Source organism: Pongo pygmaeus, chromosome 11 (genome assembly GCF_028885625.2).
Source record: "Pongo pygmaeus isolate AG05252 chromosome 11, NHGRI_mPonPyg2-v2.0_pri, whole genome shotgun sequence".
Classification (NCBI taxonomy): Eukaryota; Metazoa; Chordata; class Mammalia; order Primates; family Hominidae; genus Pongo; species Pongo pygmaeus.
Window position 1 is genome coordinate 103,833,802 of NC_072384.2, and position 17,595 is coordinate 103,851,396.

At 42.8% G+C, this 17,595-nt stretch overlaps 1 protein-coding gene across 10 annotated transcripts in view; it reads right to left on the minus strand.

The window, feature by feature from the left end:
• The window catches only part of RAPH1 (Ras association (RalGDS/AF-6) and pleckstrin homology domains 1), a 105,497-nt gene extending 100,611 nt beyond the window's left edge, over positions 1 to 4,886 (minus strand). For 4 of the 10 annotated variants that reach the window (XM_054479190.2, XM_054479189.2, XM_063648373.1 and 1 more), the window contains exon 1: positions 4,544 to 4,886. Coding sequence is in view for 5 of the 10 variants with exons in the window: in XM_054479188.2 (XP_054335163.1) it covers positions 4,335 to 4,340 (6 nt within the window). In the remaining 5 variants the exon portion in view is untranslated. Of the gene's footprint in view, positions 1 to 4,334; positions 4,470 to 4,543 lie in introns of those variants that run through there. The other 6 variants (XM_063648376.1, XM_063648375.1, XM_063648374.1 and 3 more) reach the window with 5 other exon arrangements.
• Positions 4,887 to 17,595: the final 12,709 nt, after the last annotated feature.

Below are 17,595 nucleotides of genomic sequence, written 5' to 3' on the forward strand. Positions count from 1 at the left end.
TAAAAAAAATTTAGGCCGGGCGTGATGGCTCACACCTGTAATCCCAGCACTTTGGGAAGCCGAGGTAGGTAGATCACCTGAGGTCAGGAGTTCAAGATCAGCCTGGGCAACGTGATGAAACCCTGTCTCTACTAAAAATACAAAAATGAGCTGGGCACGGTGGTGCATGCCTGTAATCCCAGCTACTCGGGAGGCTGAGGCAGGAGAATCACTTGAGCCTGGGAGGCAGAGGTTGCAGTGAGCTGAGATTGTGCCATTGCACTCCAGCCTGGGCAACAGAGTAAGACTCCATCTCAAAAAAAAAAAAAAAATTATATACACACATGCATACATATAAATATACACATGTATATATATGAACGAGTATGAGTGCCAGAACCATTCAACCGGGAAAGGACAGTCCTTTCAACAAATGGTGCTGGGAAAACTGAATATGCAAAAGAATGAAGTTGGACCCTTACCTATTTGCGAAAATTAACCCCAAATGGATCAAAGACCTAAACGTAAGAGCTGAAACTATAAAACTCCTAAAAGAAAACAGGGAAAACCTTCATGACACTGGATTTGGCTACAATTTCCTGGATATGACACCAAAAGCACAGACAGAAGAAAAAATAAATTGGACTTCCTCAAAATTTAAAACTTTTATGTTTGGGGAGTGGGGGGCTGGGGGAGGGATAGCATTAGGAGAAATACCTAATGTAAATGACGAGTTAATGGGTGCAGCAAACCAACATGGCACACGTATACCTATGGAACAAACCTGCACGTTGTGCACATGTACCTCAGAACTTGAAGTATAAAAAAAAAAATTGTGCAAAAGGATACTATCAAGACAGTGAAAAGACAACCCATAAAATGGGAGAAAATGTTTGCAAATCATAGATTTGATAAGGGGTTAATATCCAGAGTGTACAAAGAACTCTTACAACTCACCAAAAAACAACCTACTTTAAAAATGAGTCAAGGACTTGGACAGACATTTCTCCTCAAATATACAAATGGACAATAAGCATATGAAAAGATGCTCAACATCACTAATCATTAGGAAAATTCAAATCAAAACCACAATGAAATACCACCCCATGCCCATTAGAATAGCTATTATCAAAAACATAAAAAGAAAAAAACACTAGAAAAGAAGTGTTGGCAAGATATGGAGAAACTGGAACCTTTGTGCATTGCTAGCGGGAATGTAAAATGGTGCAGCTGCTGTGGAATGCAATATGGCAGTTCCTCAAAAATTAAATATAGAATTAGCATACAATCTAGCAATCCCATTTCTGGGTATATAGAAATACTGAAAAAAGAACCGAAAGCAGGGATTCAAACAGTTGTATACCAATACTCAAGGCAGCATTATTCACAGTACCCCAAAGGTGGAAAACACCCAAATATCCATAAATGTGATATATACATACAACGGAATATTAATCAGTCTGAAAAAGGAATGGAATTGTGTACATCCTACACAAAAAAGGTACATCCTACATGGGTGACCTTGAAGACAGTATGCTAAGTAACATAAGCCAGACACAAGAATCAATATTGTATGAGTCAAAATAGAAAAGTTGTTACTAGGAGGGTAGGGCAGAGGGAGGGAAGTGGATAGCTACTGTTTTGTTTTTGAACAGGGTCTCACTCTGTCACCCACTGTGCATGATCATAGCACACTGTGGCTTCTAGAATTACTGTTTAACGGGAAGAATTTCAGTTTGGGATGATAAAAAAGTTCTGGAGATGGTGGTGATGATGGCACAACAATGTACTTAAGCCACTGAACTGTACACTTAAAAATAGTTAAAATGGTAAATTGTATGTTATGCATACTTTACCACATTTCTTTCAAAGAGTATATGTGTGTGTTGCTTTAGTGGCAGTGTAAAAACATGGTTAAGAATACAAGCTTAAGAATTAGGCTGCCCGGCTTCAAATCCAGCTCTGCCACTATAGCTCTGCAGTCTTTGGGCAACTTATTGTCTGTGCCTATTTTCTCAAATAATAGACTCTATTTCATAGGGTTATGGTGAGAATTAAATAAATTATCACATATAAAGTGTTTAAAACAGTGTATGTCATACAGTGGCCACTTTTTATTATTACAAGTTTAAAAACATTTTTATTGAGATTTAAGTCAAACATCTGCAGAATCTCTGAAATTCTCAAGTTCAGTGAAACAGTTTAAGAAGCAGTGATCTAATCCAAACTTCTCATTTTATAGGTAAAGGAATTAAGAGTCCAAGATAAGTTATCTGCCTGAGGTCACATCTTGCTTCACTAATATTAATTTTCCTAAAATTAAGTGTTTGGGATTAACAATACTAATGTTGACATTCAATTACTTCCAAACCAAGTCAACCAAAGCCATGAGATTCTATAATGTGTATCCAAGAATCTGTGAATAGTGTGACAGTTATCCACGATGCCAATCTAATAAGTATTTATGGGGTCAGAACCAAAAGGCAGCAAAACCAAAAGACATAATCGTCCTCAAAGACAATGGTTAAAAACACCTCTTCGGAAAATAGTTAAATATTTGTGAAAACACACCCAATAGTGCCCACTACTCCACTCCTTTCACCCAGTCACATACTCTATAATCTTAGTGAGACCTCTGAGTCTGAAAAATAAGCTGCTGCTTCTACCAAATAAAGCTAATGTTTATCACAAGGCAACATCTACAAATAACTCTTTATTAAATTCAAACAGGAGACAGCAATCTAAATTATACAAAATGTCTAATCCAAAAAGTCATGAATTAAAAACGTCTAATCCAAAAAATCATGAATTAAGCTTTTTGTACTTACTTGAGTAGGGCTATATCTGGTTTCTGGGAAATTCACCACACAAAAAGCAAAATAACGGAGACAATCTTTGAAGGTCAGACTCAAAAAGAGTTAAAAGCTATTGAGCGTCTCTATTTTGCCCCTCCCCCAAAGGTCCTCCCCTTCAATTCGGCTCTCAAAGGATAGCACCACCATGTGAAATGTCCTCCTCCCCATCTGAATCTGCTGAAATCCTACTCATCCTTAAAGGTTTCACTTAAATGCCGACGCTTCCATGCATTCCTCCCTCAATTTAGAATTAATCTCTCTTCTTCGCTCTCCTATTCTACACCTCAATATTTTATTATATAATGCGCTGTATTACAATTACCTACATTCACTAACCCCCCACACCGCACCCCCCAAAAAACCACCCCGAGGAGGAAAGGAATTTAAGGTGCTGTTAAATACCTCTATGCCAGGCAAGGTGCTACGCATTTTGCATACATTATCTCATTTAATCTACATGAAAAACATCTGGGGAGATAAACAGGTGGTGTTATTCCCATTTTACTGGTAGGGAACGTACTGCAGAGTTCAATAGCTTATCCAACATCACATTGCAAGCCAATTCCAGGGCCTACGGTTTCCCCCACTCCGAAGAGCTCTTTCCACCACCCCATGCTTGTTCACCTGGTGTCCCCCAGCCTGACAGAGTAGATATTCCATAAATGTTTGCTGAATTTAATATCCCCATGGACTGACTCTTTAATAATCCGATCACGCCTCATCCCTAACCCGTTACCTTTACTGTTCCTTAACGGTGGACTTTACCTATATAAGCAGCTCTCCACATTTCCCTGGGAAATGCTGCAGACATCAACCCTTATTGGAAGATTGAGTGAAGAACTTTTCCATTCTCCCGGATTTCCCCAAAGGATCTTCCCAAAGAATTTAAGAAATGCACACACGCAAGATACATGTAACACTTACACCCTCCCTCAAGACTCTTATTTCATATTAAACCATGTCTTCGAGCTTATAAGCAATAAGGTTTATGCGGTTTCCACCTCACACAGTGGGGACACCCTAAGTCACTGCCTTAAGAAAACCACATCTTTCAACCTGTCTTAACACGAAGGCATCCTAACTAATACTATCACACTGCCCCCTCCCTCCGTCCACCCCCCCTCCATGAATTGCAGCCTGGATTTCCGGCGGGAATGTATAATACAGACCGCAAGAGGAGACGGGGTTAAAAAGCAATGAAGCAATTACTTAGCCTGTTTAATTAGAAAAAAGACACAGAAGGCGCCCCGCCTTTCAAAATCTCGGCACTGAACTCATCTATGAAAGATGGGGGCATCGAAACCCAAGCAACCCGACATCCAGTAGCTGGTTTCTGCAGCTGGGCGGGGGAGAGTCCTTTCCTCCCTGCGGTCCCGGGCCACCAGCCCCCGGTGCTGGGTCGGAGAAGCCTAACCGCACCCTCCCAGGCGGTCCCTTATCTCATTGTCTCCTTCCGTCGCGGTCCCCAGGGGCGCAGGGTGCAGTCCAGGCCCCACCAACCTCCATCCACCAGCCGGGAGCGGTCCAGCCAGCCCCGGCCCGAGCCCCAACCTGGCAACGACTCCGCCCCAGGCTGCCGCCGACCGTACCGCACCCGGATGGCGGGGCCGGGCGCCGGGAAAATGGAGGCGGGAGCGGCAGGAGCGCCTCTCGGCCCCGCGCCCAGCCGGCTCCCTCCCCTGGCCCCGAGGGCGAGGCTAACCACTCACCGCGGCAGGCGGTCGGCCTTCCCGCGGCCCCCGCTACCGTCGCGGCCCGCGGCAAGGAAACAGCCGCTCGCGCTCCTCCAGCCGCTGCCTCCGCCTCCTCCCCAGGCGCGGCGCTCCCTCGCCAGAGACGCAGCGAGTGCCGGTAGCTCCCGCGCCGCGCGCTCGGTGACTGACTGACTGACTGACTGACTGACCGGCGGGCGGCGGCGGGAGCGGGGGCGGGGTGGCCGCAGCGCCCCGCGGCGGCGGAGCAGAGTGTGGTCGCGTCCAGCCGAGACGCAGAAGGCGGGGTTGAGGGCCGGACTGCAGACTGTAGGGCCGACTCGCGCGGGGCCGCGCGCTGCCCCCGCCCGCCGCCAACCACTCACTTCCGGCGCAGGCCGCCGCGCCCGCCGCCTTTCCCTAGCCCGCGCCCCCCGCCCGCCCTCCGCCCTCCCTTCAGGCGCCCGGCCGCACCCAGCCGCTACTCCGCTCGTGCCTCGCCTTTCCTCCGCACGTCCCTGTGAGCCTCCTCCAGGAACGAGTGAATCAGAGAATGAATGAGTGGGGAGGAAAATCCAGTGCGGCCCCACCCCCTGCTCGCCTTTCCTAGGAAGCGGGCCCAGCGGCCTCTGTCCTAGCGCCCTGGGAGGCACAGCAGCCTCGAGCAGGTCTGTCAGGGGGCTGTACGCATCCACCTTTATACGTTGTCCGTGTATTCAGAGACTCCAGAAACGCATCCGGGGTTGGCTCGGTCATTTACAGGACCATTGTCGTTGAGATCTGTGAGGCCCTTCTTTAGGAAATCCCATTTTGGCCAAAAAGTCTCTGCAGTTTTATGCAGTGTATTGGGAAACTTTTAGAAACGGGACATTTCGATGACCTTTACTTTTGAACTTCGAAATCTGTTAATCCTGCCTCCTTAATTTCTGTCCCCCCACCCCATCGGAATTGTGTAGTGGTAAGATGGTGGCATTTTTCCTTATGGCTAAGCTCAGCTGCTGCCTCTTTAGATGCAGGCTTGACTTAGGCAGACGTTTAGATTTTAAGTTATGTCCTTATTTTGACCTTCACCTAAAGTTGATCAAAGAAAGGAACAAATGGAACTAAGTTATGTTTGCTTGGCTACATGCAAAGCAAGTTTGTTGACGGCATTAAAACAATTGAGAAATTGAGAGTGTGACCTGAAATTGGTTGCAATGAACATTGCTTTTTCATGCCTTCCCATCTGCTTGCTAAGAATTTGTTATCTTAAATTTTCACAAAGCATTGACTGTACATTCCTGAAATCCTAGCTCCCTCTCTAAGAATGAGAGTGTTCATTTCGCTGTCCTGGGGCCAAATCCTGGTTTAGTTAATTACATTCTTACTTCCTGATATTCTTGAGGACTTTCAAGTGGTTTCATTCTTTTTTGTACGATCTGTTCCAAACTGGTACACAATCTGTTTCAAACTGGTATTTAGAACCATACAATACAGATACTGGCTGCCTTTCACACTTGAGATATCTGTACTTTTGAAACATAACTGCAATTTTGTATTTTAAGTTCAGTAGGTATGTCAATATTCTTGTATAGAATAATAATATCTCTTGACTGGATTAAGAAAATGTGGCACATATACACCATGGAATACTATGCAGCCATAAAAAAGGTTGAGTTAATGTCCTTTGTAGGGACATGGATGAAGCTGGAAACCATCATTCTCAGCAAACTATCGCAAGGACAGAAAACCACATACCGCATAATCTCACTCATAGGTGGGAATTGAACAATGAGAACACTTGGACACAAGGCAGGGAACATCACACACTGGGGCCTGTCGGGGGGGATGGGGAGGGGGGAGGGATAGCATTAGGAGATATACCTAATGTAAATGATGAGTTAATGGGTGCAGCACACCAACATGGCACACGTATACATATGTAACAAAGCTGCACGTTGTGCACATGTACCCTAGAACTTAAAGTATAATAAAAAGTAAAAATAATAATAAAGGATAATACTATCTCTTATAAATGAAGATGATCCTGCTGACCAACTTCTTTTAGACTTCTCTTCCTTTCTTGTGGGAATCATCATTTGCCACCTAATTATTTCAAGAAGTTATCCACCAAAAGTGAATATAATACACTTTATTCATCCTTATATCTTCCACAATATCTAGCATAGTATCTTGCACAATAAGTATTTATAAATTAATAAATGCTTTAAAATTTTTCATAAGTGATAATTTTATACAAATGTATCTAGTCTTTCACCTCATTTCCCTTGTGACCAAGTTTGTTGACATTAGACACACCTGGGTGTCAAACTTAATGAATCCTATTGTCATTAAATGTACTAGGCTGTGTGATACCTTACAAGGAAGATGATTCATTTAAACCTCCTTTAAAAATTAGACCATTGAAGCCAGGAGTGGTGGCTCACGCCTGTAATCCCAGCACTTTGGGAGGCTGAGGTGGGCAGATCACCTGAGGTCAGGAGTTGGAGACTAGCCTGGCCAACATGGTGAAATCCCATCTCTACTAAAAATACAAAAATTAGCCGAGCATGGTGGCAGGTGCCTGTAATCCCAGCTACGCAGGAGGCTGAGGCAGGAGAATCACTTGAACCTGGGAGCAGAGCTTGCAGTGAGCTGAGATTGTGCCATTGCACTCTAACCTGGGTGACAAGAGTGAGACTCCATCTCAGAAAAAAAAAAGACCATTGAGTGCCTTTTACATAGGTCTTAGCCAACTCTCCTCCAAGTGCTTAGCCTAAGATCAAAGCTAATTAAAAGAGAAAAGAGGTCACTTTCAGTCATTGAGAAAAGAGTGTTCTCATCAGTTTCTTTAAACCATTAAATCATTCGTTCATTCAATCGGAGTTTATTAAGCTCCAATTAATGCCCAGGAATACAAAGACAAGAAAGACGTGACATGATGCTTCCTGCCCACAAAAAGCATACAGTCTAGTGGGTAAAGCAGGTAAGGAAGTCATTGTTAGACTGAAAGTCCATTCCCAGATCAGGAAAGCCTTCCTGATGGGGAGATTCTTGAACTGAATGTTAAATGATAGGAAGGAGCTAACCAGAAGAAGGAGAGAACAAGCATTCCAAACAAAGAAAACAATATCTGTGCAGGTGTGTGGAAGCACCAAGCATCACCATGCTTTAGAGGCACCGTAAATGTATTAGTCCATTTTCATGCTGCTGATAAACACATACCTGAGACTGGGAAGAAAAAGAGGTTTAATGGACTTACAGTTCCACATGGCTGGGGAGGACTCACAATCATGGCGGAAGGTAATGAGGAGCAAGTCACATCTTATATGGATGGCAGCAGGCAAAAAGAGAGCTTGTGCAGGGAAACTCCCATTTTTAAAACCATCAGATCTCATGAGACTTATTCACTATTACCAGAACAGCACGGGAAAGTCCCACCCCCATGATTCAACTATCTCCCACTGGGTCTCTCCTACAACAGGTGGAAATTATGGGAGCTATAAGATGAGATTTGGGTGGGAACACAGAGACAAACTGTATTAGTAAGTAATTCCATTTTGTCAGAACATGCATAGAGAAGAGTCAAAGAGGTTGGAGGAAAGGGTAGGAAGGGCTTCATTCACTAAGGGGCTCATGTTAAACTAAGAAATTTGAACTTGATACTCTAGGAAATGTAGTAAATAATAAAATATTTGAAGTATTTTAGCTCCAGAACAACTGAGTTTGTGTTTTGGAGACCAAGAAGACCAGACTGGAGCAGGAGAAAATTAGGAGGTAATGGCAACAACCTGAATCCTAATGAGATGTGTGCTGCAGGTCTCAATAAAAGCAAGAGGTCATAAAATGGGGAGGAGGGACTAGATGTGAGATATATTAAAGAGGTAATCTACAGAATATATAACTGGATATGAGGGAGTGAATGCAACAGAGACATTTAGAATGACCCTCAGGATTCTGGTTTAGAAGAGTGACTGAATGGTGGTGACTTCTGAAATAAAGAGCATGGGAAAAGAGCAGGTTTCAGGGAACTGGCTGAATACCTGTATGAGAAAGAATAGTACCATAAATCTAGGCATCTTAGTCCATCATTTCCCCAAGTGTGTTCTTTGGAACTCTAGTCCCACAGGATTTTAGTAGGTGTGATTCCCCCTCAAAATTTTAAGTTCCTTTAATCAAATGAGAATGCCAAACAGTTCAATGGGTTTCTAAACTAGAGAGGTTTCTGGTGGTTTTAATATTTTAATGTGCACTGGGAATTTCTGAGGTAGATATTATATACAAGCGCTTTCCAAATGTATTCAACCATGAAACCCTTTTTCCAATGGAACATCTTATAAGACATGTGTTCCACAGCACACACTTTGGGAAATGCTGACCTAAACCAGATTTTTGGTTTATAGTAAAGGAAGCTGTAGCTTAAGGCATGAAGTGACTTGTCTAAAGTTAAACAGCTATTACTAGAAGATACTGGACTAAGGTCTGTATCTTCTGACCCCAGTCACATTCTCTTTCCAGTACATATTGCTTTATGAGTTACAAACTCAATTCCAGCACCTTCCACCAATCATGGAGAGAGGAATAAAAAATTATGGAATATATCGTTTTAAATGATGTTTCCAATTAGTCATTTTTAAAGATATGCTAATTTTAATGGTTAATATTTTACATAAGATAAAAAGATTTGTACATTGGAGAAGTGGGACCGATTATCACCTTCATATGATCTTTCTGATAATTGAACAGGAGACTTATAAAATTAAATTGCCTAACTAAATAAAACATTCATCTAGTCGTCCTATCCCTGAAGTAGCTTTAAATAAAATAAGCTTTCAGGAATTGATAGAAACATTAAAACTCTCCCCAAAAATGTTAGTGTTTTTTTGAGGCGGAGTCTCGCTCTGGTGCCCAGGCTGGAGTGCAGTGGCACAAACTTGGCTCACTGCAAGTTCCGCCTCCTGGGTTCACGCCATTCTCCTGCCTCAGCCTCCCGAGTAGCTGGGACTACAGGCGTCCGCCACCATGCCCGGTTAATTTTTTGTGGTATTTTCAGTAGAGATGGTGTTTCACCGTGTTAGCCAGGATGGTCTCGATCTCCTGACCTCGTGATTCACCCACCTTGGCCTCCCAAAGTGCTGGGATTACAGGCGTGAGCCACTGCGCCTGGCCAAATTTTAGTGTTAATTTTATTCCACCTGCACATGGAAGGAAATGTCTGGTACTATGAAAATCCACACCAGATTTTGACTTCCTCTCTGGCACAATTCCCCTGATTCTGAAAACTCTAATAGCTAATGGATGAGAGAGTTTTCTTATCCTAAATTCATATTCTTAATTCCCAAAGGAGGAATTTTAGTACTTCCTATTCTTAGAAAAATGAGACAATTTTTTATTCAGGAGACCTCTTAGGACTCTGGGACAAATTTTAAGGGTAGCTTCTATACACATTACCTTTGAAACAAGTTATCAGCATTTTAATTTATGTTTTGTACTTTATAAAGTATTTGTTTCATTTCTGAATGCTATATTCATTTTTAGTAGGCAGATCAAGATCATCATATGTGGTGTAAATATGTTGAGTGAATGAGTAATTAATCATTTTATTTTTTATTTTTTATTTTTTTTGGAGACAGAGTCTCAGTCTGTTGCCCAGGTTGGAGTGCGGTGGCACAATCTCAGCTCACTGCCACCTCTGCCTCCCAGGTTCAAGTGATTTTCCTGCCTCAGCCTCCCAAGTAGCTGGGACGGCAGGCGTGCATTACCATGCCCAGCTAGTTTTTGTATTTTTAGTGGAGATGGGGTTTCACCATGTTGGCCAGGCTGGTCTTGAACTCCTGACCTCAGATGATCCACCCCCCTTGGCCTCCCAAAGTGCTGGGATTACAGGTGTGAGTCACTGCACCCAGCCAGTAATTAATTACTTTAAAACTTCAGTAGCTATAAGTCATGGAGAAAACACTATTATTATTTATTTTATTTATTTTTTTATTTTTATTTTTATTTTTTTTGAGACAGAGTCTCACTCTGTCACCCAGGCTGGTGTGCAGTGACGGTATCTAGGCTCACTGCAGGCTCTGCCTTCCAGGTTCACGCCATTCTCCTGCCTCAGCCTCCCGAGTAGCTGGGATTACAGGCGCATGCCAGCATGCCCAGCGAATTTTTTGTATTTTTAGTAGAGACGGAGTTTCACCGTGTTAGCCAGGATGGTCTCGACTCCTGACCTCGTGATCTGCCCACCAAGGCCTCCCAAAGTGCTGGGATTACAGGCGTGAGCCACTGCGCCCATTATTATTTTTGAGACGGAGTCTCGCTCTGTCACCAGGCTGGAGTGCAGTGGCACGATCTCAGCTCACTGCAACCTCTGCCTCCTGGGTTCAAGTGATTCTTCTGCCTCAGCCTCCCAAGTAGCTGTGACTACAGGCACGCACCACCACTCCCAGCCAATTTTTTGTATTTTTAGTAGAGACGGGGTTTCACTATGTTGGACAGGATGGTCTCAATCTCTTGACCTCGTGATCTGCCCGCCTCGGCCTCCCAAAGTGTTGGGATTACAGGTGTGAACCACCGCGCCCAGTGCAAAAACAGTATTATTAATCCATTTATCAAATCAATTGCATTTATTTATTTAATGTTCACTGCGTCTCAAGCTGTGTCTAGAATCTCTAGAGAAATACATGAAATAGTCTCTGATTTTTAAAAATGATTCCACCCATCGTTGACAAGAATGGGAAGAAATAGGCACTCTCACACCTGCAAGTGGGAATATAAATCATTGCAACCTTTTTCTATGGGGCAGTTTGGCAACAGATATTCAAAGGAGTAAGAACAAAACATTAGCTAGGATATTGTGGGATGATGGCAAATATCTGGAAAGCCCCTAAATATCTAGCCATGGGAGGTTGTTTAAGAAAATGAAGGCTGTGGCTGGGTGCGGTGGCTCACGCCTGTAATCCCAGCATTTTGGAAGGCCTAGGCCAGCGGATCACCAGGTCAGGAGATCAAGGCCATCCTGACCAACATGGTGAAACTCATCTCTACTAAAAATACAAAAAATTAGCTAGGCATGGTGGTGCATGCCTGTAGTCTCAGCTACTCAGGAGGCTGAGGCAGGGGAATGGTTTGAACCAGGGAGGAAGAGGTTGCAGTGAGCTAAGATCGTGCCACTGCACTCCAGCTTGGTGACAGAGCAAGACTCTGTCTCAAAAAAAAAAAAAAAAAAAGAGACAGAAAATGAAGGCTGAGCATGGTGGCTCACACCGGCAATCCCAGCACTTTGGGAAGCCGAGGTGGGCGGATCACCTGAGGTCAGGAGTTCAAGATCAGACTGGCCAACACGGTGAAACCCCATCTCTACTAAAAATACAAAAATTAGCTGGGTGTGGTGGTGTCCACCTGTAATCCCAGCTACTTGGGAGGCTGAGGTGGGAGAATCGCTTGAACCTGGGAGACAGAGATTGCAGTGAGCCAAGATTGTACCACTGCACTCCATCCTGGATGACAGAGTGAGACTCTGTCTCAAAAAAAAAAGAAAGAAAGAAAGAAAATGGTGATTTGTAGAATTTTTTTGATATGAAAAGATGTTCACAATATGTTGATTAAAAAGTTACAAACATTATGTACAATATGAACCCATGAGGAAACATATAGGAAAAACCTAGAAAGAAATGTAAGAAGACAAAGTGTTTATTGCAGAGTGGTATGATTGTGGTACTTTCTTTTCCTACTTTATCTTTTAACAACAAATTTGTATTCTTTAATTGACAAATGAATTGCACTAAATCAATATTTATGAATATAAATCTCTTTTAAAATGTTGAGGAAAACAACAATATAAAATGTGTATTATTTTAAAATAGTTGATTTCACTTTATTTTATTTATTTATTTTTTTGAGATGGAGTTTCACTCTGTCGCCCAGGCTGGAGTGCAGTGGCACGATCTCCGCTCACTGCAAGCTCCGCCTCCTGGGTTCACTCCATTCTCCTGCCTCAGCCTCCCAAGTAGCTGGGACTACAGGCGCCCGCCACCACGCCCGGCTAATTTTTTTGTATTTTTAGTAGAGATGGGGTTTCAGCATGTTAGCCAGGATGGTCTCGATCTCCTGATCTCGTGATCCACCCGCCTTGGCCTCCCAAAGTGCTGGGATTCCAGGCTTGAGCCACTGCGCCCGGCTGATTTTACTTTAAAAGGGGATCTCTACATTCAAGAAATTTTACTCATGAGACAAGAACATATGAAATAACCAGAGAACAACTAAATATTAAGGTCTGATACAGACTGTAAGTACAGTAGGAGTTAAGGGAAGAGGGAATTCGACGGACGTTAGAGCAGGTTAAGATAACTTCATGGAAAAAATGATACTTAGCTGACACTTAGAATCTGAATGCCAAGAGGAGAAACAGAGTTAGGGGTAGTAATAGAGGGGTGAATCAAGGGCCTCATATGGCCCAAATCAGAGACATCTCATTCCTCCCAGTCAAACATTAACAACTGCAGAACACTTGATCCTTGCCTTTAAGTATATTTCTGCTTTTTGCGTGTGAGATTTAAATACCCTACATAATATAAATATGTAGTAAACAGAGTATGACATACCTACACCTAATAAAACAATTATTTTAGTTGTTTTTTTCTAAAGAGTAGCCCTTTTGGGCCAGGCACGGTGGTTCACGCCTGTAATCCCAGCACTTTGGGAGGCTGAGGCAGGTGGATCACCTGAGGTCAGGAGCTCAAGACCAGCCCGGCCAACATTGCTGAAACCTCATCTCTACTAAAAACACAAAAAATTAACTGGGCATGGTGAGGCCACCTGTAGTCCCAGCTACTCAGGAAGCTGAGGCAGGAGAATCGCGTGAACCGGGGTGGCAGAGGTTGCAGTGAGCCAAGATCGCACCACTGTACTGTAACCTGAGTGACACAGCAAGACTCCGTCTCAAAAAAAAAAAAAAAGAGTAGTCCTTTTAGGGAGGCTTTTTATCTGCAAAAACTATAAAACTGGACATTTCCAGGTATTTACTTAGAACTAATACAAACTATTATGCAAGAGCAGTTATCACAATAACCTGAACCCTTGTGAATGTTCTGACGTCCATACTAGTCAGACCACAAATGAATTCAACCAACCAGAACTCAGCAATTATCTGATTACACACATGTTAGAGTGCAATTATTAAGCCAGCTTTCCAAGGTGATAACTAAACTGCTACTAGTAGTATTAGCTATACATATTAGAGTGAGTGAATGACTTGTGTTTAGTACCTAATAATAAACCAAAAATATTACACCCATCTCAAAAATGCCTGCAGTGAGAAAGAATGGCAGAACCTGAACTTCCATCTTTTTTGTTTGTTTTTTTAGTAAACACTGGGAAAAATTGTTTTATTAGAGCTGAAGAGGTCTAATAACCAATGCGGTAGAGTCCATTTTTAAATGTGCCAGCCATTTTCCCAACTCCACACCCTTGCAATGACTATTCATTCCCTCTGTCTAGAATGTCCTTTTTTCCTTCTCTGTTTGGTCTGCTCCTACTCACTACAGTTCAGCTGTCTCCTCCTTCATTCCCAGTTCCCCTAGATAAAGCTATTTGCTACATCCTATGTGTTCTCAAAAAACTTTGCACATTGGTATTAGAACGTTTCGTGCATATGTCTGACTCCTCCGAAAAACCATGAGTTCTTCAAAGGGCAAAGACTGTGACTTACTCAGACATATATTTTCTTAAGCACCTTGCATTTTGTCTTGTACACAGAAAAGTTCAGCAGTATTTGTCAAGAAAAGGATGATGAGAGATATGGTTAGGAAAAGTCTGGCAACATTTTTTTTTTTTTTTTTAGACAGGGTTTCGTTCTTGTTGCCCAAGCTGGAGTGCAATGACGCAATCTCGGCTCACTGCAACCTCTGCCTCCCAGGTTCAAGCGATTCTCCTGCCTCAGCCTCAATAGCTGGGATTACAGGTGCGCCACCACGCCTGGCTAATTTTTTGTACTTTTAGTAGAAACAGGGTTTCACCATGTTAGCCAGGCTGGTCTCAAACTCCTGACCTCAGGTGATCCGCCTGTCTCGGCCTCCCAAAGTGCTGGGATTAGAAGTGTGAGCCACCGTGCCCAGCAGAAGTCTGGCAACATTTTGAAGATAGATCGGAGTAAGGAAAACAATCAGAAGGCTGGTTGTATTAATCCAGGCATGAAATGATGAGAAATGAGAAAGCAGGGAAATTGAATTACATTTGGAAAAACTGACAGACACAGGTGACAGATTGGACAAGGGTAAGAAGATTGGACAGATTGGACAAGGATGAGAAGAAGAAAAGTCTGGCTGGGCGCGGTGGCTCGCCCCTGTAATCCCAGCCCTTTGGGAGGCCGAGGTGGGCGGATCACGAGGTCAGGAGATCGAGACCATCCTGGCTAATACGGTGAAACCCCGTCTCTACTAAAAAATACAAAAAAAAAAAAAAAAAATTAACCAGGTGCAGTGGCGGGCACCTGTAGTCCCAGCTACTAGGGAGGCTGAGGCAGGAGAATGGCATGAACCCGGGAGGTGGAGCTTGCAGTGAGCCAAGATCGTGCCACTGCACTCCAGCCTGGGCGACAGAGAAGAATACTGAAAGCAGAGGACTGACAGCATCACTGAATCAACAGATAGATACCGAGTGCCTGTCGAGCTCAAGGCACTGTGCTGAGTGATGGGGAAGCCACGGGGAAGTGTCTGCTAACCATAAGGACAGCTGAGAGGCATATGAGTTCAGTTTTGGACAAGTTGTATTTGAAGTAATGGTGGAACATCCAAGTGGATCTGTTGTTTAGCTTGCTGGAAATAAAGAACTGGTTTGTCCTCAAGGCTAAGAATTGTGTCTTTTTAATCACTGAATATCCAGTCTCTGCCTTCTATCACAGTGTCTAAAACATCGCTGGGTTAGTTTCCTAGGGCTGCTATAACAAAAAGACACAGACTCAGTTGCTTACACAACAGAAATTTACTTTCTCCCAGTTCTGGATGCTGGAAGTCCGAGATAAGCTGTTGGCAGGCTTGGTTTCTTCTGAGGCCTCTCTTCTTGGCATGCAGGTGGCCGTCTTCTCCCTGTGTCTTCACATGATCATCCCTCTATGCAGTCATGTGTCTGGTGTCTCTGTATCCTAATCTCTTCTTAAAAGAATGCCAATAGTACTAGATTTGAGCTTGCCCCACCTACCCCATTTTAACTTAATTACCCCTTTAAAGGCTGTATCTCCAAATACAGTCACATCCTGAGGTACTAGGGGTAAGGGCTTCGGCAAACAAATTTTGGGGGGACACAATTCAGCCTGTAACAGTTACCCAATAAATATTGTTGAATTGAAGGGTGTGTTTCCAAGGTGGAAAGTCAAGAATGAAGAGGTAAATACACATAGATGGTGGCCATAAAGACTGGAAATACAGGTACACATATACATATATATTCTATATAATGGTTTATTGATATATGATGTGTTCAATGACATTACATATGTTTAAAGTGTTGTTCCTTATTAACAATAAGTAAATGCACTGTACAAAATTGCAATGAATGTGGCTCATTAATGCAGTCTTTTCATCAACCCCTGCATATTCATCAGAGATTCTTTGCTTCAGATGATTTGTGTCTGAGATTTTCATTGAATAAATGTGCATCTTTTTTTTATTTATAATTTTTTTTTTGAGATGGAGTTTCGCTCTTGTTGCCCAGGCTGGAGTACAATGGCGTGATCTTGGCTCACCGCAACCTCCACCTCCCAGGTTCAAGCGATTCTCCTGCCTCAGCCTCTCAAATAGCTGGGATTACAGGCATGTGCCACCACGCCCAACTAATTTTGTATTTTTAGTAGAGACGGGGTTTCTCCATGTTGGTCAGGCTGGTCTCGAACTCCTGACCTCAGGTGATCCACCCGCCTCAGCCTTCCAAAGTGCTGGGACTACAGGCATGAGCCACCGCACCTGGCCAAGTATACTATCTTTAGTATACCCCAGAAGAAGTAATCACGGAGATTCAATCTGTAAAAAAATGAAGTATTATCTAGGTTTCCAGATTTTATGTTCAACCTGTATATATGTAACATATAAGCAAAATGTGCTTTTATGGAAGTTTCAAAGTCCTGTTATTTAATGAAAAACATTTTTAGGTTCTCCTAATATTATATGTTTAGCATTTAACACATTTTTCCTTTATAATTCATTTAGAGGAGTGATAAGTGCCTCATGGTCATGTTTGTATGATTCTTTGAACTACTTGAGAAAGGTCATTTGAAAAATATATCATGGAAAAACAAAGTAAACAGATGCATAGCTGATCACTAGAACTTTTGTTCAGTTATGCACTTTGAGGCAAGGCTATGCCAAAGAACATGACATCACCTAAGTGGTGTCACCGAGTCCCATCAGTCATGCCTTTCAAATATCCCTAGATTGTCTCTTCCTCACTGTTCTCTCTGCCACCACATCTCTTGAAACCTTCATCATCTCATACCAGGGGTTTGCAGAAGCCTGTGGGCTGGTTTCCTGTAAACCTCTCCTCCCTTTGAAACACTCCTAACCAATCTGGCACTACTGGGACCACTTTCGCAGCATTTTTCTGTTAAAAAAACAACAACAAAAAAGATGTACAATGTTTTTATTTTGAAAAATACACATCAGCAAACACCATGTACAGTATGAGTCTGATATTGTTGAAAACAAAAAACCCAAGCCCATAAAGGTGAATATATATTTATTGTATTAATTTCCTATTGCTTCTGTAACAAACTGCCAATACTCAGTTGCTTGAAACAATACAGTTATTATCTTACAGTTTTGGAGGTCAGAAGTCCAAAATCAGTCTCAGTGGTCTAAAATTCAGGTGTCAACAGAACATTTCTTCTAGAAGCTCTAGGGAAAAATTCCTTTCTTTGCCTTTTCTAGCTTCTAGAGTTTGTCTGTATTCTTTGGCTTAGGGCTTCATCTTCAGTCTTCAAAGCCAGTAGCATAGTATCTTCCAATTTCTATCTGACTCTGACTCCCCTGTCTCCCTCTTTTTTTTTTTTTTTTTTTTGAGATGGAGTCACTCTGTTGCCCAGGCTGGAGTGCAATGATGCGGTCTTGGCT